Below are 22,049 nucleotides of genomic sequence, written 5' to 3' on the forward strand. Positions count from 1 at the left end.
ATGTTTGGCATTTTGACTCATTTTGGAAGGCCAACATACAATTAGGTTTTGTAGCTATACAAGCATAGGACAAAAGAGCTTAAACCATTATCTTTAATTAGCCTTTTTCAATGTTTAATAAACGATAGTTGAACACTGCTAAGTTTCGAGAAAAAAACGTGCTTTCAAAAAAATTTGAAGGATGCATGAATTTTGAACTTGCAAGGAAAACAGGAGAGGACTGTACAAGAAACCCATCACAATGCCAAATTCCAAATCTGTTCTACAAGCCCAGGATAGTTGTGATTTTCTAGGAAACTATTTTTCCAATTGACAGGAGAAATGATTGACATGATCAATTCTTCCATAGCTCTTTCAATGAGCCTATAAATTGGTGGTCTATTGGTTAGGACCCGGCTCGGAAGAACAAATGCTAGGTTTTTAAAAATTAGTAGACACACAAAATAATAAGAAATCAACAGATTTTGAACTAACAGGGAGAAGGGGAGAGGACAATACCAAACCCCCAAGTAACAAAATACCAAGCTGTTCTTAAAGCTCTCCCCTGATCCTTTCATCTTATTTTAATCTCCTATGTTACAAAAAGCGGGTGTGAAAATCAAAGTACTATTATAGTATTATTGGCCGATAGTAACAATGATGTTGTTAACAGTGCATAATAGTCCAAATAATGAACTAGTATTCTATGCAATGTCTACCTTTCCAATATTAAAAACAGAAAAAATGTATCAAATTGTGAAAGACTATTAAGCATTGCTGTTACTGTTATTACTGATCCTACAAACACTAAAGATCAATAAAAGTCAGTTGTTCTAAAGCTAAAATTACCCATCTCAAATAAGCCATATGTTGCAAAATCACCTAGCAAAATGAACTCTTACTCATAACACTAAGTGCTATGTAAAAAGATAAGCTCTCTAATTTGCATTAATATCGTCATTAAAATACAGCATTGTGGCTTTGTAGTACGCATTTACCAAGTCTGAGTCAAAGGCAGACCTGGTTTTGGAAATGACACATTAGAAAATAGACAATTCTGATAATGGATGAGCCACTGTGACACAATGTCCAATTACAAATATAGCACACAGCTCTGGTTTACATAACAGCTAATAACGGTTTGAGAATGAATAATAATGACACTAAACATAATGGGTATTGAGAAAATATACGAAATTATAGGTTTTCTGTTGAAGAATAGCCCACAATGGTCAGTTAAAGAACGCAAATATGAAAAATGGGGGAGGCCTGCTTGTGTTCTGTGGCCGGCTGCTTGCAACATGTTGAGCACAGCACGTTCGGACTCTCCTGCGATTTTTAGAAGCCGATGTACTCGTAGCCGATGGTACAAAATAGCATGTTATCAGGTCTCACTGTGCGATAAAGGAGTTTTTGCAATAGTGGTCTTAAAATATTAGACGATAGAATTAATTTATAAGCACCATATTTTGTGAAAGACAGTTTGATTAGCTAAAAGAAATACCGAAGGGTAGTTTTGGAGGGGTTACAATCACTTTTATTGATATTATCAGTGCAATTGAGTGTTTTTCTTTTATGGTTACATTGAGGGTTTAAATGCTCTTTCATGGCCAAATTCAAGCACTTTTTAAGGATTTTCAAAAGGTAATTTTCCAATCTCTCCAGTACCATAAAAAATTACGTCTGGGAAAGACTACCTCAATTTTTTACATGCATCATAATGAATTACATAATTGATTTATAACCCTTGCACAAACACCCATTTTTTCATGGCATAGAGCCCCGTTTAGGTGTAACATGTAGCGATCGGGAAGCAAAAAAAACTCAAGCTAGTCATCTCCATGAATTATCTTTCATTTGCCTGGAGAGAGCTGACTCTACCATTGTGAGGAGTTGGATCTCTGTTTTGCATACTTTGCAGCACGCTGTGCGTGGATTTGTTTCATGTTGAGCCATTGTTTTTATTTGCCATCTTCTAGCCAACGTTCATGAAACCAGCATCCCCCCGGCATCTTGGTCTGATGCACCTTTCTCAAGGGGCAATGACGCTTCACATGACAACCAACTACAGTAATAACAAAAATGCAATGGTGACAAAAAGTCATCAGAGCAGGCGTGTCAGCGTCATTTTCAAGCAGACTTAAGTTTTATTTTTCTTCATTTATTGTGTGGTCTAATGCAGTGTTTTTCAACCTTTTTTGAGCCAGGGCACTTTTTTTTATATTGGAAAAATTTTGCGGCACACCACTAACCAAAAATGTTATAAAGTGATACTGAACAGTGTGAGCAGCACGGCAGCGCAGTTAGTGCGTGTGCTGCACAGTTCTGAGGTCATGAGATCGAACCTCCTGTGTGGAGTTTGCATGTTCTCTCTGTGCTTGTGTGGGTTTCCTCCGGGCACTCCGGTTTCCTCTCACATTCCTAAAACATGCATGTCAGGCAAATTGGCCGGTCCAAATTGTCCCTAGGTGTGAATGAGCGAGCAAATTGTCTGTCCCTGTGTGCCCCGTGACTGGCTGGCAACCAGTTCAGGGTGTCCCCTGCCCACTGCCCGAGGATGGCTGGGATGGGCTCCGCAACCCTACTGAGGATAAGCGGTGCAGATAATGGATGAATGGATGGACTGAACAGTATGTTTAATTGCAAAATAATTAATAATACCCCCCTTTTTTTACAGCACAGACACTTGACAATGACATAATATTTGCAGAAAATTATTCATAAATGTTTTAGAAAATTTACAATTTTAAAAAGTGACATTGGAAAATTTCACACACACTAGTGTGCCGCGGCGCAGTGGTTGAAAATCACTGGTCTAATGAGTCGGACTGCCAAGAAATATGGCAAAAATGTCAAGCATTTAAAAGTATTTCACACAATTTAAGCATGTTTCAAACCTTGAAAACAAATTCAATTGGAAGTATTTTCAAGGATTTCAAGCACCCGAATGAACTCTGTACATTACCAAAAATAAAGCATTTAAGGGTATGACAAATTAGTTCTCAAGAAAATATTTGAACATGACCACAGCCAAGAACCGGTAACATGCTAACTTTGTCTCCCTTCTGAGATGCTGGACTCACATCATGATTAAATTTGAACTTGTTAATGGCAAAACAGACTTTTTTTGATGTTACAAAAATAAATGACAATTCCTTTTTAGGCAGACAAAATAATACATAAAAGTAACAAAATAACCAATGTTTTTTCTAATCTTTATTGAGTCACATTTTTTTTTCACAAAGACACATTTTGACAAAAGTAAAAAAAAAAAATCAAAATAGGGGAATATTACACAAAACTGGATTAAAGAAATCCCGGCTAAATGAAAAAGCGCAGCTTGGAACGGTGGAGCTATGTCAAGCCAGCTGTTGATATTTAGGATAAATGTGCGTTCATGGCATCCTCAAATTTAACACCTAGAATCGAGCTCAGATCGCAATACGTGAAACTATAAGAAAGTGTTTGCCGCTGCTCATCAGAAAGTATCAAGACATCAAGGAAGCCCAACTTCTTAGTGTTTCTTCCTTTTTCTGGCAAATGAGTGTGTGTAGGCTGCCCTACATGGCAAGGAGCAGTGTGGTGACAGCCTCAAGATATGGACGAATCATAACAGGCTGGGAACTATTCAACAGAGCTTATTGCTCTCAAGAGAAATATTAAGTCCCATCGTGTGGACAGAGGGATGACGTTTCGTGCACGCCCAGGGACACGCAGTAGCCCGAGGAAACGCTCACTGTCTTTTACAGCTGCTTTACACCTCCTGATGGAATTTTATGAAGATTTGAAAGAAATTATGAAGAAAAAAGAGGTTACAAAAGTACTTAAGGAAAGGTAGATAGAATTGCAGACTACAGACGCTCCCCGACTTACGACCATATTTGACTTACGTAAAACGGTAAATACGAACATTTTTTCCGGGATGTCGAAAAATGTTTGAACATTGCTGTGTGTTAGATTTTGTATTGTGTGCACCTTTTACCAAATACAGGACATTACTGTAGTGCTTCTTTCCGCCGCTACCGGCTTGTGGCGCTTTGAGAGGTCACCCAGCATCCACCCGGAAGTGAAAAAAAATCACCTCACACTCTACACCAACACCATCTCCAGTGCGCCAAGAACTTTGACATTTTTGTTGTTTAATATCTCGTGCATCCATTCAATATGGTTGGTGTAAAGAAGAGGCGAGCTGTTTCTTTTGAAATGAAAGTGGAATAAGAAAGCTTGATGCAGTTGAGAAAATGGTCGGAACACTTTTCTTCGGCCACATTCTACCACGGAGGAGGAAGTCGCCTAACCCCTAACGCTCAACTACCAAAAGTAAGTTAAACTCAACTTTATTGATCTTTATAGAGCATATTATTTTATGAAATTTTCATTTTTCAGAACAAAACAACACAGGTTACTTACACAAGCCTTAAACATACTTATATAAACCTTAAACATACAAAAAAATAGCACTAAAGCAACATACGAACAAATTCAACTGACGAACAATCGTTCGGAACCTATCTCATTCGTAAGTAGGGCAGTATCTGTATTGCCCACCGGCTCAATGAAAGCGTATCTGTGAGAACCATGTGAATGAGTGCACGAGGTGAATGGATGGATGTTGAATGGATGCTTGAAATGGGGGACAACCCCATGCATGTAATTGCATTATTCGTTTAATTTCATATAATTTCAGTTTAATGTTCATATTTGTTTGTCAATGTTGTCTCGTTGTTGCACTTTAAGTATTTAGCACTTATCTGTTAGTTCTGTAAAGCTTTTGAACATTTAGTCATGTTTTTGTGATCAGGCACTGGGCCCTGAAAGTGAGAGCACGAGTCCCAGTGAGTGAGAGACAGACGAGAGAGCGTGCAAAGACATAATGACAAATGTAGGATTTTGCGAAGTAAACTCTGGGGTGGGCGGCACGCAACTTGGTGGTTAGCGCGCAGCCCAATGGTGCAGAGGTTCAGGGTTCAAGTCCAGCCATGCGGCCTCTCTGTGTGGAGTTTGCATGTTCTCCCCGTGCCACCATGGGTTTCCTCCAGGCACTGCGGTTTAACTCCCATATTCCAAAAACATGCATTTTAGGTTAACCGGCCGGTCCAAATGTCCCTGGGTGTGAATAAGCGAGTGATTTGTCTGTCTCTGGTTGCCCTGCAACTGGCTTGGAAACCAGTTCAGGTTGTCCCCTGCCCACTGCGCGGGGACAGCTGAGATGGGCTCCAGCACCCCCACGACCCAATGACGATAAGCAGTGAAGATAATTGATAGATGGATGGAATTCTGTGGTTTAGAAGTACAATTTTCGCCTGTCACGTGGGATGCCCATGTTCGATTTCTGGCTAATGCAACAAAGACCAGTCATGTTATCCTAACATTCTTTTTTTATCTTATTTTACAATTGTTTTAATCTTTCATTATTTATTTATTCTACCTTCCACGTCTAATCTTGTGATATGAAATGTACACTTTGTTGTTGTCAATGATAATGGTAAACTGTCTGCATTTATATAGCGCTTTTCAAGTCAATGAAGACTTCCCAAAGCGCTTTACAATGTGCTTCACACTTACCCATTCAAACACACTCATACTCTAATAGCGGCCGTGCAGCCATGCAGGGCGCCAACCTACTTATTGGGGGCATTAGGGATTCAGTGTCTTGCCCGATGACACTTCGACATATAACACGGAGGAGCCGGGAATCGAACCTGCGATCTCTTGATCCCAAGACGAGCGTTCTAATTTCAATTCACAACGTTTACTCTTTTTTTATTATTATTTATCTATTTTTAAATGTAATTGCCCCTTCATAAAGAACACACTTTTATCTTTTTGACGGGGTAACAGACGAATGGGAGTTTGACCGATATATACTATATTACACTTTTCAAACATTTCTTTCTCTTTGCAAGTTCTTGCGTAAATTTTTGGAATCTCAAAAATGCAAGTTCGTTCAAGTTCTGATGGCAATTTGACCAGTATTCTAAATTGGCAAAGCAATAAAACACATGACAAATATTTACTACATGAATGACAGTATATATTGACTCGACCATAAAAATACTGTTGCAATTATACAGTCAACGGAGTTTAATGAAATTATACTATAGCCTATATACTAAAGTTTAATGCAACATACAAAAAACAATCCTAGTAGAAGTGTGAGATGTATCTCTGGGGATAATCTTGCCCAGTTGTTATCCTGGTATGGAGCAGGCTGTAAGAGTAAATCAAAATTGTACTGAGCCAAGTTAAGTTTAACATAATTCCATGCAACAGACTGGAAGCCAAATTGAAAGATGATATACATATCCATGCTTACTTCCTTATCTTGGCTTCGTGCAATACCCTTCAGGATAACAGCTATGTTATATGAAAACAATCTTACTTTGTATGAGTAGAAAAGTCAAGGCAAACTGGCCGAATTTGACAGGAGATGCCAAAAACAAGTTTAGTGGTGTCACAACAATTATTCATTAATCATTATTTACGCCTTTGAAAAACCTAGAATTAAAAATGGATTGATAATGACACCGTCTTTCTCAGTTTCCCTCTCAACAGGTTTAAGCTGTGCCATGACATGTGACCGACTTAATCTCCGCTTTCTACCCAGCTGTGGATTTACAGTTAATTTCAATACTGAGGCTGCAGTGAATGACAGCCTATGTACTCTATGAGCCCTTTTTTTTTTTGCAAACCATTGTTTGGATTGAGAATCCACGCCATTGAAATTGAAAAGCAAAATTGAGAGCACAGTAATAAAGTAAGCTAACAGCTACAGACAACAAGAATGGAAAGTACAAGGGTTTCCCATGTCTGGTTATAAGCAGCGAGAGTTTATTTGAGAGATGATTGTGCACCCACTGCAACAAAAGGGAGAGAACTGAGTACAATGCAGAGCACTATCGTGAGTCGTTTTCAATCGTCTGCAGCTACAAAGAAAAATAACCAAGCAGAGGAAGTGTTTTCCATTTTAAAATCAAGGATTCAAGACATCTAATTACATCTACAGCAGCCCAAAACTTTAAATCTCAATTTGATCTGTAATTTTCGGCTATTACAATTTTAAATGATTTTTTTAAAGAAAATATTAAATCAATACACATTCGTCTTAACAAAGGTAATTTACAAAAAGCCTCCTGTGTAAAATGTTGAGATACTAAATGGTCTTAAATTAGTGATGAAAATTCATAGATTTTGCCCAGCAACATATAAGTAACAAAAATTCTCATAGTTTTTGCCCTACAACAAATAAGCAGTGTCTATTATATTTAAGTTTTGTAAAGATCACTATAAAGGATTTTGTCATAGCTGCGAAACCTTATAAGTTGAGCACCAGCTTAGAGTGATTAAAATCTAAAATATGTTCCCTTGACTTTAGATCTTTTTTTCACATTGCTGTTTTATAAAATGGCGACTTATTCATAATATTTTGATTCATAGCCCAGCACTGCCTCTAGCAACGTGGGGACAGTGGGTTGTAACAGCAAGTATGGAGCTAAAGCATAGCAAAAATAACATTTTTTTATCAGAAAGCAACAATGGAGCAGAGAAGGGATTTTCTTTGTATTTGTATTTTAGAAGATCAATTTTGTGGTTGAGTCAACTTTGTGCTAAGTGCGGCCACAAAAAATAACTCCTTTTTTAACAAATTAACATTTGACTCAAAGGAAAGACGAGCCCTTTGCAACAAAACGTAGACATTGTAACACAAAGCACAGCCAACAACAAAGCTAGTGTTAGCATCTGTGTTTAATTTCTCACTACACACGGATTAGAATCACAGCCCAGTATCGGCTAGGAACATCCCTTATTGTTAATGTGACATGAAAAAGGGGTCCCGAGACAGTACCCTGTGCAACCTCGGCCACCCCTGTGCCCCACACTCGCATCATCCCGAACAAAGAGGAGGGGTGAGGGCAAGGGGGGATGGGGGGAAATGGGTCATGCTTTTACATAAAGGATGTGGCTGATGCACAAACAGGAAGAGCGCACCCTGACACATAGCTGGTGGTACTGATGCAAAACACCCACACTGCTTCAAACGCACAGTTGTGTTTCATGACCATCTTCCTGTCTCAGGCTACATGATGAAAATCAAATACTAAAGACACATACCTGAATCTTAATTTTCCAACAGGAATTCATGACTGGGTTTTGATGTGCACCTTTCTCTCTTACTGATGCAGACAAAGGTTCCTCATGAAGGGAGACTGGAAAGAGGGGGGGTTACATGACCCCCCTATGTAAATCCTCGCCGAGGCACAGAGAAAGAAACAGGATGAGACCCTCTCCAAATACAGAAATGGAGCTCACAGACAATGGCAGCCGCGGCTACTGCAGATACGGCTCTATACCCTCTGAAGGAAAAATAAGAAAAAAAAGACTAAAACGAAAGAAGAGAACGAGAAATAGCTGCCCTACATTTCTGCAAACACAGAAGCTGCTGCCGTTGCTGCTGCTGCCTGTCCGGTCTCACTCTCAGCTGCGTATACACTCATACATTCACACACACACACACACGATCACTCGATCTCATTGGCCGAGCTTATTCTTCCTCCAGCTGATCAGGATGACATGGGGGGCGGGACATTGTGGCGTTGAATTATTCATGAGAAAGGGAGGCGGCTTCCTTTAAATAGACTCTCTCTTGCCTGCAACACTGAGCTTAACCTGAAATTACCTGCTCTCAGGCACACACTCGTCCTTCTTTTCACACTTGCGCCCATGTGCATCACCTAAACCTCTTAAGACAAAAAAAAAAAGCCAGTAAATCTGCTATGAGCTTCGCTCCGCATCCTCCAATAATGGGCGACGTCATTCTCCGGGCTGCACCAATCAACAGCAGTTTTGCGGCACACTGGTTAAATTTCTCCCTTTTGCTTCCTGCAGCGATTAAAGGGCAGAGATAATATCCAAAACTCAAACCCGAGTCCGTGCCCGACCTGAACCGAATTTCATCACGTAGTGGGTCTTAAAAGTCAAACATTACGTTTGGGCTGGACTTCTCACACGCCCACTTCTTTAAAAACACCTTTTTTGTTTGTGGATGGGAAAAGTGTTACCTTGAAAGAAAGTGGTCTGCAAAAGACAGAAATCATCTCTTCACAACATACATCCATCCATCTTCCACACCGTTTATCCTCACTAGAATCATGGGGGTGCTCTAGCCCATCCCAGCTATATTCGGGCAGTGGGCAGGGGACACCTTGAACTGGTTGCCAGCCAGTCGCAGTGCACACAACGACAGACAACTCACTCGCTCATTCACACCTAGGTACAATTAAGACAAGCTAAATAAACTGATATGCAAGTTTTTAGAAAGTGGGAGAAAATCGGAGTGCATGGAGGATACCCACACAGGCACGGGAAGAACATGCAAACTCTGTACAGGGAGGCAGCGACAGCTGGAATTGAACCATATAACTCCGCACCGTGGGGCTGTGCGCCAACCATCCAGCCGCACATGCTGCCCCAATTCACAACATGTACTTTATTGAGATCTCGGAATATCGATCCAATATCTATTATCCAGCAGTCATTGTTCTTCTTTGTCTCTCTGCCTCTCTCTCTTAAAGTACTGCGCTAGATTTTTAAGAACGTACTGCTGCTGTGGTTTATGGCCCAATTTACAACCTGTCAAAATATCAACTGGCCTAAGTATTTTCCATAAACTCTTTAAAACAATCTGTAAATGATTTTAATTATATGTTTTTTTTTCAATACAAAATACAGGCTAAATTTGTTATCACCTTTACTCCCCCCAAGTCCTCTGAAATAAAATATGGAATTTCGAGCTTTGTGCTTAATCTTGCAAATCAACCTAACTGGTCAGGATCAGGTCAGGACGGGCTGGACCTTTTAGGCCCGATTTTACCCCTGTCAAGGGGCAAAATTGTTTGAGTTTGAAATCTTGGGACTATTTTACTTTCTATATTGTACCATTAGTATGTAGTTTGAACATTTATCACCTGTGTAGTAATTTCAAATGCATTAGATATTTATCATGATCTACAAATGAGATTACAACATGTACAAGTCAAGCAAAGGAAGAAAATATTGCTACCATAATTTATTGTCTATAAACTGCAGCTTTGTCTGCTAAATTTCAACCCTGCGGCTTATGCAAAGATGCGGCTAATGTAGGCATTTCTTCTAACGGCCACTACTAGCGCTCTCTAAAAGAAAAAACAAAAGCGAGACAGGTGGCGTCAAGGAAGACACAACTCACAATCGCCAATAAACACCAAATGGAAAGTTCAACACATTGTAACGTGCATTTTACATGAATACATTTAGCATAAACTGACCCTCATCATGAAAAATGCAAAAAAGGAAAGGATATGATGAAGTTTCCAAGTTGGCCGAAAAAGTAGTTAACAGAGCTGCTGCACGTAACCTTAACATTGATAAATCGATGTCGAGATGCTGGAAACTGTATTGAGAAGAACTGAAGCAATGCAGAAATTAAAAAAAAAAAAAAGTTCGAGGAGTAATAAATGCTGGTGGACCGAACTGCAAATTTTTTTCGAGATCTAAAACTTTGAAAACTTTCTTTTTATCGTCCATCATTGTAAATATTTTCTTTTTCAACGTAGGCACAAGCGGCTTATATTCAGGTGCGGGTTTATGTATGTACAACATGTTTTTTCCTTTGAAAATATTTTGGGTGCGACTTAAAGTCGGGTGAGGCTTATAGTCCGCAAACTACAGTAATTGAAGTCTGCGGTGTACATTTTCTAAAAGGTATACTGTATTTTCTGCACAAAGTTATAATGTGTATCCCCGGAAAATAGTCCTTTGACATATATTTTTCATATATAAGTACAGTAAGAGCTACTGTATTTATATAGTAAAAGGTACCAGGAAAAGTAACTACTTCTATTACTTTAAAAATATGCTGTATGTCAAAGAATATCAAAAGGTTTTGAGCAGTATTTCAGTCAGTTGAATACAGAAGAAAAGTTAGAGAACCTAGTAATATTTATTGCATTTCACAAGCAACAAATGTATCCTTGTGCAACAAAAAGATACAGTAAACAATGTAAAAATAGGCAACTGCACTTAAATATTTTGTTCACAACAAAAGTCAATAGTAAAACAATATAAGGTGACTATCCAAACCCTCTCACTCCCTCACCTCTGTCCCTCTGTCTCTATCCTTCACCTATCTACACTAAACTAGGATCCTCAACGAGTTTCCCCAAATGAGATGTTAGGTAATGTGAATTACATAGCCCTGTTACTCGTGATATTAACGGTAGGACATTCTTCACAGTGTGACATCACGTACGGACCGTCTGTTTTAAGTTATTGTAGATGGCTGCCGAGTTCGGTTGAATGAGAGCCGTGTTCACGTTCGCGTGTTGCTGTTGAACGAATATGCCAAAAGGCTGACAAGAGGATGTCTTGCTTATCTTCCTGAAGCACAAGAAGACTGCACACTCTGACATAGCCTTAAAATCGAAGAACATGCTGATTTGTACTAGTCATGTCACATTTATCTGTATAGCCCTTAACCACGAAATGTCTCAAAGGACTGCACAGGCCACATTTTCACCATCCCCTGAACTGAAACCGGCATGCAGGTAGCCCTTTACTATAAAAACACCCTGTATTTTGCAGTTCTCTCTCTTCTGTTGACACACTTTTCGTTGACTATTTTGTTTACTCTTTTTCAGCGGGATGCAAACTCTTAACTGGTATGTTGGTACGGCCAGGCCCAGGGTCAGGTCAGACAGATGCCTCTATACATGCCACACATAGTATTTTTTTTTGTTTTTTATTAAAGTTCACTAGGTCGGACGGGGAATGCCACCTGTGTACGAGAAAAAGTAACACACTGCTATTAACCATTAATATGCCAAATGGCGTCGTAACGGCTGAAAAATAATGAGTTAAATTACCCTGTCACTGAAAAAAAAACCGCAGTTGCGTCTATTGATATCTTTTATGAAGACTTTCTGTTTTCTCCATATTTTAACATTCATTTGTGGCACCGTAAAAATAGTGTGAATAATGGGATAAAACAACGTCTTCATGTGTAATTCTGTATCACTGGTTGTCTAGTAGTTAAGTGTCGGCACTCTCACTGCTGTGACCCGGGTTCAATTCAGTCAATGTTTTGCGACATTGGCCAAAGATGTTTTCCAAACACTCAGTCATTGCACAGATAAGGCTATCGAAATTTCATTGAATTAACGCACCTGTGTAAATACTGTATTCATTTCCAATCTTATTCACCATATTTTCCAGTATTTAAGGCGCACTTTCAAATTTCTGGCAATTTGTGCCTTAAACTTTGGAAAATACGACACTCACTTTTAATTACAGTGCCTTAATTCGCTTTCTAACACGAAAAGGTTAAGCGATCCAATTAAGATGTACTTTTGTATAATGACAATAAAAAAAGCATCTCAAGTTAGTTAATAATTTATTCTAACATATGACTTCATAATATAGGAAAACAGTTCTATTAAACATTACCTTGTGTGTTCATAGAAAAGCTTTTGTTTACCCACTGGTCAATGTCCCTTTGTCACACAGAAGACCCGTTTTAAAAGTAAACAAGACTATGGAACGCAAGGTCGGTGTGTGCTCCTGGCAGAAAAAAATATGAATGCACTGCTCGCCTCTCAGAAAGTACAGTATTGCCTGAAAGGCTGGCTGCTGGACGTCAGTGCAGGAGATACGGGCAGCGCTGTATCACTCCAGGGTGACTCACTGTTATGGAGCAGACCGGAAATGCGACATACTTCAATAGGAAATTTAAAGTGGCAGCCATTAAAACTACTTCACAAGCCAGAGTGCACGCATCAAAATTCTCTCAGGTATTGTTCAGGGGGCCAGATCAAATGTTAAGGGAGGCTGTGTTCTGCCGTCGGGCTGTAGTTTGGAACCAGTGTTCAAGGGGGAACTCCAACTTAAAACCAACCTTTATTCCGTTTGTCATGAACAAGTTCCCTTTCCTTTATCTCAGGTTCAAACCGCTGAGACTGTTCTGCCCCCAGGAAAAACTACTGTAAAGTTATTTGTTTTCCACATTATTTTAAAGAAGAATTTCAGACAGGAAGTGATGTCACATTGGGAACAATATTAGTTCAGTATTTAACCGTTCCAATACGACACATGGCACCATCACTATCAACAGCCATTTGCTTCCCTTGTTGTTTCATCCCCATTGTCTGTAAGTTTTAAATAATTATTTTGTTGATAGATATTTTATTTGTATTTCATTGAATTTCCTAATTGCTTTGTGGATTTTGTCGAACGCCTGTGGTATGGTGTCAGACTCACTGTATTTTTATTGAATGTTTCAATTTTACTCTGTTTTGGAATAAATTGGCTCTTATGTGCTAAACTTAAGCAGCTGCTAAATTGTGTACCACACACATACACTACGTTAAAGACAGTTACCGTGCAGGCCCACATTTCAAAAACAGTCTGAGTTTTTGTGTGAAGACTCAGCTATCAAACTCCTACATCTGCAGCTCCAGCTAGTTGCGGTTCCCCAACTGAGACTGTATATTCAAGATCATAAAACTGAGCTCCATCAGTGTTACGTATATATGTCAGGAGGCAGGCTATTACGACCACCCCCTCCAGAAAGGGGGCCTTGCTTAATTAAACTTTACAGTTGGCGATCATGCTCCCTGGAGGAGCGACAATTAAAAGTTATTGCAATGCAGAAACCAGAGGGCATTGTGTGGAGTGCAGATCTTTTATTGCACGTTTTTTTTATTTACCACCAAAACAACATTGTTACTTAAGCATTTAGCTTGAGCTTGACTGTAGATGAAAAAATGCTGCCGAAGCCAGAAAAAGGTTAGCTGAAACCCACTCATTTTCATCTTTTAAACTTTAAAAAATTGCGGTCTATTCTAAACAATCTCATTAAAGTCTGCTATCAAAATTCCAATTCAGAGGCAAATGCAGTCGATAAACACTGTCTATAATTCAGTGTCGATAACGCCCCTTTAGAAGAGTCATTTATAATGTTACTGGCTCTGTTGCGGTATATCGCAAGCCGGCAATGTCCTCCGGACTGGGCAGTGAGACAAGTGATTTTGCGGGCTATGTTGATTATGCTCTATGGGTTTCTCTCTGTTTTTTTCCGCAATATAAAATATGTCCCTTTACAAAGGTTGGGAACCGGAGCTGCAAAAAGACCACACTGCTCCCCTTTCTGACAGATGAAGTAATTATGTGCCCTTCCTTTGAAGCCAAATCAATAGGCCAAGTCGGGCTTTAGCTGCTGGAATACATCACAGCCTGATGAGCAGAGCAAGATGGCTTTCGCTTCTCACTAGAATCATCGAAATTTGAAAAGATGCTTAAGGGGGCATGTTATCATTATTTCCAAAACCTTTTTGGTCGTTAGCGGGGAGAGATTTTTCTAAGACATGCACAAGCACAGAGGATATTCCTTTGTACAGTACTTGATGTACTCAATAACTTCCTGGACCAAGTGCTTCACAGCAAGAAGGACCTCACACCACTTCAGCATCCATATCTACACTCACCTGCTGGTGAGCAGATGGCGAGCCATAACCGACGACAGACGGGTGGGCCGTGCGAGCAACTCTAAAGGACGTAAATGGTGGGAAAGAAAACACTTCCTTTTTACCCCCTCCTTCAAAAGACGTGATCAGGATTCTTGGCGCGCGTGCGGGAAGTCGAGGCTCAGCGGAATTGGGAAGGTTAAAACACTTTCTGTCCTGCATTTATTTCAACCAACGGGGCAAGCGACATGACTGGATACCCAGTCCTCCGCGAGGGTCGTGCGGTTCAAATGAAACATCTTGGCGGAGTATTTTCCTTGTTTCGTTTTTTCTTTTCAATCATGATGCAACAAATATCACCTGCCAAAAATGAATAAATTACCTGAAAAGAAAAAGGGATGGCATATAAGAGCCCCATCCCCAGAATAACTTCGGACGCTCCTTCTATCAATCATATAAACAAATCATCATATCCTACATTAACATAACAATCATTTGTTAGTCAATTTAGAAACGATCACATTGTTTGACTCTCAATACACACAGGAACCCCTCGCTAATTTGTGTTTCGGTTATCACTAGTTCACTGCTTCGCAGATTATAAAATGAATTGAATTGTCTTTACAGTCATTGATATCCACGTATTGAGAAAAAGCTATCACAGGGGCAGTTTAGGAAAAGCTTTGCGTGTTGGGTGGCCGTGATTGTGTGTAAGCGCAAATGTGATAGGCTGGCGTATACTGTCAGTCAAACAGCAGGACAAGCACACAAGTGGCCACCAAACCAAAACAAACTGTCGAGCATTGCGCCAGATAGCATTAAGCAGCATGTTACATTGAAAAGATATTATTCAAAAAAATCTGACTTTGAGGAAAGTCAGAAGAGTGCAAACAAATGGTCATCACCAGCGGGTGCTCCGTTGATTATTATCAAGTTTGGGAAGTGAATAAGGTAATGTCAGTTGAGGAGGCTGCAGGTCTGGCCTCCTGCTACGGCTAGCCTAAACTCTCTTGACCCCTGCCGAGCCTGTTTCTCACCAACGCCAGATCCATTACCCATAGAACTCAAGACCTGGAGGTACAACTTGGGGGAAACCGCTACATTCGGGACAGTTGTAAGATAATCATCATGAAGAACTGGCTTAACTTGAAGATACACGTTGCTAGCACGCAGCTAACCAGCTGTTCTCTAATTCGCTTTCTAACACGAAAAGGTTAAGCGATCCAATTAACATGTATTTTTGTATAATGACAATAAAAACAACTCATTTAGCAGCAATGCTGTGCTCTGATTATTATTTGTTGTAGGTCGATAATTGTTATTTTGTTACAGTTTTATACTCTCATTAGGTAAAGACCTTATCTCAAGGCAAGTTTCCCCCTTGGGGAATTTATTTGAGGGTGTGAGGCTACTTTGTGGATTTTTACTTTTTGCTAGGGTTTCTGGTCCCAATTATTTACGATAACGAATGGATTCATGTATTTCACAGTTTCAGAGTATTAAGTAACTTGGCAAAGTTCAGCTCAAAATTGCAGATTAATTTTCTTGCAACTAATTTCTGGCATAAACAACAAAATCAGGGTAATCAAAACTGGGCTGTTTTTGTCCGCATTTTCACTTGACTTAACGAAGTCAGTATTATAAAAACTCATCAACATGAGGCCATTAACATAATTTGTAGTTATGAAGTCTTTACAATATTGCCTTTACCAAACTTTTTTAGCATAAAGAAGTTAGCATTTAGCCGTTAGCATAACTTTTTAGTATGTACCCACTAGCATAACTCATTTACATGCAACCATTAGCATAATTTGTGAATATGAAGTTGTTACAATATAGCCATTCCCAAATTTTTTGGGCATGAAGAAGTTAGCATTGCCCACAGTGTTTATAGCTTGCTTGCGCTAATACTTGGGCTGGCTGTGCCAGCCCAGCCCATTGCGGACAGTGTTCACAGCTAGCTTGCGCTAATACTTGGGCTGGCTGTGCCAGCCCAACTCGTCACCAATAGTTTCTAGAGCTAGCATGAGTAAGCATAGCTTCAACCTCTCATCGCTAATACTTGGGCTGGTGTAGCACCTTGCTAGTGGCGCACATAGCTGTTAGCATCCTCTCGCTAGCATCCACTCTTCGGAATTCACCATTTACCCATGGTTAAAGGTAATGTGGGTCGGGCCCCCTCAAGCCACCCTGGACAGTCCCTGCTTAGTCCCTACTAACCTCTGAAAAAGCCCTCGTTTCCATGACTACTCATAGAAATGAATGGGCCCATGTATTCCGGATGGGAGATTCTCAAAACCCATTACTCCGGATGGGGACTTTTTTTGTTCTCCGGGGCCTCGCAAGGGGCCCCGGTGACTCGTATCGCTTATCCGTATCGTCGCAGGGAAGTCCTGATCGACCCGGAATTTTTGGTATAAGAATCGTTGGGCTACTCCAAAAGCTCTGGGAGGAGAGGCCCGTCAAAATTCGGCGGAAGAAGATAGATATAATAATAATATTATTGAATAAGATCTTACAGCACTTGGCAATGTAGTTGTGCCTTGCTGCAGCAATCACAACTAATAATATTTTATAAGAATGAATGGGACATTTTGGAGGAGCACTCACAGTTAACATCAGTGTTTTGCTTTAATCACGCATCTGTGAGCACATTCTTGCTCTCCAAACAGCGTCTCGTCCCATTTTGATAAAAACTTATGTTTGCATTCTGTTTGAGCAACATTTGGGAACTTTTACTGTCAGTTTGTTTTCTCAGCCATGTTTGTGATAGCGAGTCAGCATTTATCAAAGGAAAATCTTTTATCGGAAAGACCTAATTAGATTTCAAACCCAGGACATACCTTTTTTTTGGGGGGGGAATTGGGGATGTGTGTGTGTGTGTGGGGGCGGGGGGTGTAATCAGATGTCTAAGCTTTTTCTTCCAATGTTTAAAAGTTTTGAATGTGTGTATGGTGAACGCTCCACCGATTTAGCAAAGGACCCGACCGGGTGCTTTGATGAGTTTTGGACAAGCGTCTTACTTCAGGGTGAGAATCGTAACGACCAAAATATGTGACTAAACCAGCCCTTCTCAGACTATCAGAACAAAACAATTTTCCCTCAGGGATTTCGGATCTGGTGACAGGATTGTCATACACGTATGAGAAAGCTTTGGGGGGAAGTGTGCAGCAAAGGGCTGCAGACGAAATTGCTAGGGCCGAGGTTCGGGTCACCTCTTGAGAGAGGGAGGATACTTTACACCAAAAATAACGGCATGATAAGGGTGCTGTATCTCAGTCAGATCATCCTTTTTTAAATGGTAACCAAGAAAATAATTACACCCTGTTCCATGCGAGGGAACAAACCCCAACAAAAAAACACTTAAAGAGGGATGCCCAACGCCAGGCTCTATTCGCCCAAGAAAAACCACAGGAAGTGGTGCCAAGACGCCCCACGCAGGTAAGGGATCTGTGAACCGTGAGTTCAATAATGAATTCATCAATTTGTTATTTGAAAGTAAATTACCTAACCTCACACAGACCAACCAAACTTTGGTGGATTGTTATCAACAAAACCTACTTATACTCTAGTTCTAGTTATTTAAAAAAATAAAAAGGTTACAAAGATAATGACCCAAACGTTAAGATAGTTTAAAATAAAATAATCCATTTTTGCAGTAGAACAAAAGTTATGCGGCATTACACATAACAAATAAAGTGAAGAGTACTGATATTTGTTCGGACTAGGATTCAGGCAATTCTGTTTTTAATATTGGACACCTGCAAGTAAGATTGCATACTATGTCAGTGTGGTATTTTGACTATTATAGATTGAACTTTTAGTGAACTTAACAAACTTAACAAATCCACATATGAACCACTGTTTCTTTACGGCTCGTCCACATGGAAACGGTTTTGATGCTATGCAAATGTGTTCTACCTGAGGCTAGTAACCTTGACTGCACAAACCACCCAATCTCAAGGATTTAACAATAAATATGCTGTCACACTGGAGTCCTCCTCTTTGAAACATGAAACACAATTTTCAGTTGGTTTCTAGATAAATACAGAACGTAACAGAAGCGGAAATTTGCATTTAAAGGTTTCTGTTATAAACCTCATGCCTGGTATTCACTGCATTTACATTTTGAATGCCTTGGAAATACTCAAACCCGGGAGCTTAACTAAAAAAGAGAAATTGCAATAGTATCGTATTTCTTATTTAATTAGCTGGGTCCACTCGTAATTACAAAATTTTTTTACAAAATACAGACTTTGAGCCAAGGATTTATTTTAATCCACAGCTTACTCTGAGACCTTGTCTAGTGTGTTGCAGGAAAGTGCCCAGTTTTATCTTTGCAAGAAAGCATGTCATTCTTCAGTATCTTTTGGAGGGACATATATTCATCGATCCATCCATCCATTATCTGCACCGCTTATCCTCAGTAGGGTCGTGGGGGTGCTGGAGCCCATCCCAGCTAATTTCGGGCAGTGGGCAGGGGACACCCTGAACTGGTTGCCAGCCAGTCACAGAGCACATAAGAACAGACAATTCGGACCTAGGGACAATTTGAACCGGCCAATTCACCTGGCATGCATGTTTTTCTTTTTAATATAGGAGGAAACCGGAGTGCCCGGGGGAAACCCACGCAAGCCCAGGGAGGACATATATTTAATTACTTGTTTTAAAATTTGCCTTTCCATTTGCTGATAGTTCTTGCTCCATTTTACTATTTTTTTTCCAGAAATAAAGGGTAAAATATAGTATAATATAAAAACAAGTTAAAAAAATAGAATATTCAATTAAGTTATTTCCCCAAATGATTTGCCCACTGACCGGAGATAGTTGGGATGGGCTCCAGCCCCCCCGCGACCCTAAAAAGGATAAGCGGTACAGCTGATGAGATGAGAGATGAGAATTAACTATATTATAGCCATGGAGACCACAAAGAATCAGAAAACCTAATACTGCCAATTTAGGAATCATGAAAATTAAACTTTGAAAAAAAGAAAGAAAAAAAGAAAACAAAACATAGAACTGATGCCGATTTATTTCTTAAAAATTCCCAAAGCTTTGCCTCTCTGTCCCTGACTGAAAAATAAAATGTAATAATAAAGGACATTTTGGGGGTAACACGTCAAAAAACGTATTCTCCGGGCTTACATTCTTCAAACATAAGGACATGCAAACAAAGATAACTTCACATGACAATGACTGAGGCTGAGGTCGAAATAACAATAATAATAATAATAATAATTTCCTTGTATTGTCATTCTGTGTAACAATGTACACAGAACGAAATGTCGATTGCACCTGACCCGATGCAGCCGCAGCCAAGAGAGGGCGCCGCCGACCACTTTTTAAGTCTTAGGAATGACTCGGCCGGGGCGCGAACCCGAACCTCCCAGTCTCAAAGCGGGCGCCTTACCATCTAGGCTACTGAAGACACCTTTTGATCACTTGACCTCAATCTCAAAGAAGGCTTACCATCCGAGCGAGAATTACACGTCGGCCATCTCAAGCGAAAGAAAATGGTCGTATTCACTGGCTTCCCTCTTTCAACCTCACACAAATGCAGGTCAGGATGCTGACGGGAGGTACTGACGTTGAGGTTCGCTCGCCTAAGGTGGCAGAAACTGTATGAACTATACTTCTTTATCCTTTATGAACAACTGTGTGTTGGCCGAAGGAAAGGCCTATATGAGAGATACCAAATTTATTGATACGGTGTTTAAAATTATTGGGGTTCCAGGCATGAAGGATTAACTCTAAAAACAGTTCATGGCTTCAGATTTTAGAAAGTGAATTAGAGATAATTGCTAAAAATGCACAAATAATCAATTCGATCTAACTTTCTGTGTTGTTTTATCTGAAAATGATTCGGGTAGTGTTAACCTAAAATTATCAGTTATATGGGGTTGTATTGAATAACTCAACCAGTTTTTGGGTTGTTTTGCAGTACATTAAACCTGAATGTTTTCTTTTATTCGAGTTTGATACAGCCTGATTGTTGAGCCATTTATAGGTTGTTTTACACAAAATGAGCACATTTTTGGGATTGCTTCAATGTATTATTGTATTAAATTGGGTCTAATTTACCCTTCTAGCTAAAATTCTAGTTTACCATAAGCTTTATTCTGTTTTTAATACTGGACACCAAAAAAGGAGATTGCAGATGATTCCAGTTAGTTCTTTTGACTTATTGCGCACTGGCTTCCATTATTTTGACTATTATGAACCATTTACAATGTAAAATCACAGGCATGTGTTCTTAGCCTTCTACCCAATGATGTAAATTTTACATCATTGTTACTATACTACATATCATGGCGGGGGTTAGGCTCCGAAATAACTTGTGTAAGTTGAAAACTGTAAAGTAAAAACCTTTATTTTTCTACTTTAGATATATAATTAAAAACATCATACACTGAAAACAGACAACAAACCCCTGTGACAGGCCCAAGCATTTGTTAACAAATAAAATGAACACTTTTTAAGAGCTGTAACCTATTTCAGATAAGTTGACGCATTTTAAATCAATTCAAACCAATGAACACATTGGGTCTAATTGACCCAAAAACTTGAATAAGGATAAGCTCAAAGAGTTGTCCACTATTCAAAAAGTTTTTACCACACATTGCTGAATTTCCAAGTCCACCCTGGGGCTTTTACAAAGAAAAAAATATTTCACACTAAACATTTAACCAAATCGAAGGAATAAGCCGTTGCCCTCAGGGCCCTGCTGGCTGCTTTGTACAAGAACAGGTTGACTATTTAGCCTCGTTTTGACATCTAATGAGCCACTTCATCTGGAATAAGGTGAGACACTGGAGAGAAAAAGTCAAATAAAGCCAATGGGGGAAATAATAAATTTCACAACAGAGCTTGTGAGGAGAGGATCAGGAAGGCATGCCTCCCTTCAGCAAAGAGACATCCCTTCAATTGCTTTGTGAGGTGCATGCTGCCTTTGGAGCCCCATGAGTTTTTTATAGGGATGAGTCAGAACGTCGACAATTTTCTCAGCGTTACACATTAAATAAGGGGGGGAGTAGGAGAGGAAGGCAGAAAGAAACTGGGCCAACAACATCAAGTAATGGACTGGTGCCAACTTTGCTACTACCCCAATTTAGGCCAGGAACCGTTGACTACTATTAGCCGTATACATCATTGTCACTATGTTTCTGTTCTTTGATTACCACACCCTAGGGTGGGCCTGCTTTTTGTAATTCTAAGAACAGATTTTGAATTTGGCATTGTGAGGGTGTTTTTACTTGCCTTTCCTATTTAGTTTGAAATTAATTTGTTTTCTCTCCTTGTATATAAATTTATCGCATGTGATTAGAATCTTTGATTGCCACCCACTTTCAGGCGAATCTGCTATTGTAACTTAGGAGAAAGAAAAAGAAAGGCCTCAGGGGAGGGACTGTGGAACAGGTTGGAATTTTCTTATCTGAAGGCTTCTTCCAAGTTTAAAATCTGTTTATATCTTCCGTCCTTATTTTGTTTGTCTACTTCATCCTAAGCATCTAATTTTCTTTAGCTTTATAGCTTGCTATTTCTCGCTTTATCTTAGTTTCCAAGATTCGTTTGTGA

At 39.7% G+C, this 22,049-nt stretch overlaps 1 protein-coding gene across 4 annotated transcripts in view; it reads right to left on the reverse strand.

Moving 5' to 3' along the window:
• The window catches only part of marchf8 (membrane-associated ring finger (C3HC4) 8), a 129,929-nt gene that overhangs the window by 49,663 nt on the left and 58,217 nt on the right, over positions 1-22,049 (reverse strand). The window contains exon 1 of one of the 4 annotated variants that reach the window (XM_088350967.1): positions 8,092-8,441. The exons of the other annotated variants lie outside the window; for them this stretch is intronic. Within the exon in view, the coding sequence (XP_088207093.1) occupies positions 8,092-8,121 (30 nt within the window). The 5' untranslated portion in view covers positions 8,122-8,441. Of the gene's footprint in view, positions 1-8,091; positions 8,442-22,049 lie in introns of those variants that run through there. 4 annotated transcript variants of the gene reach the window in all.

This window comes from Urocampus carinirostris, chromosome 13 (genome assembly GCF_059441175.1).
Source record: "Urocampus carinirostris isolate Australia breed hairy pipefish chromosome 13, RoL_Ucar_1.0, whole genome shotgun sequence".
In the NCBI taxonomy this organism is placed as follows: domain Eukaryota; kingdom Metazoa; phylum Chordata; class Actinopteri; order Syngnathiformes; family Syngnathidae; genus Urocampus; species Urocampus carinirostris.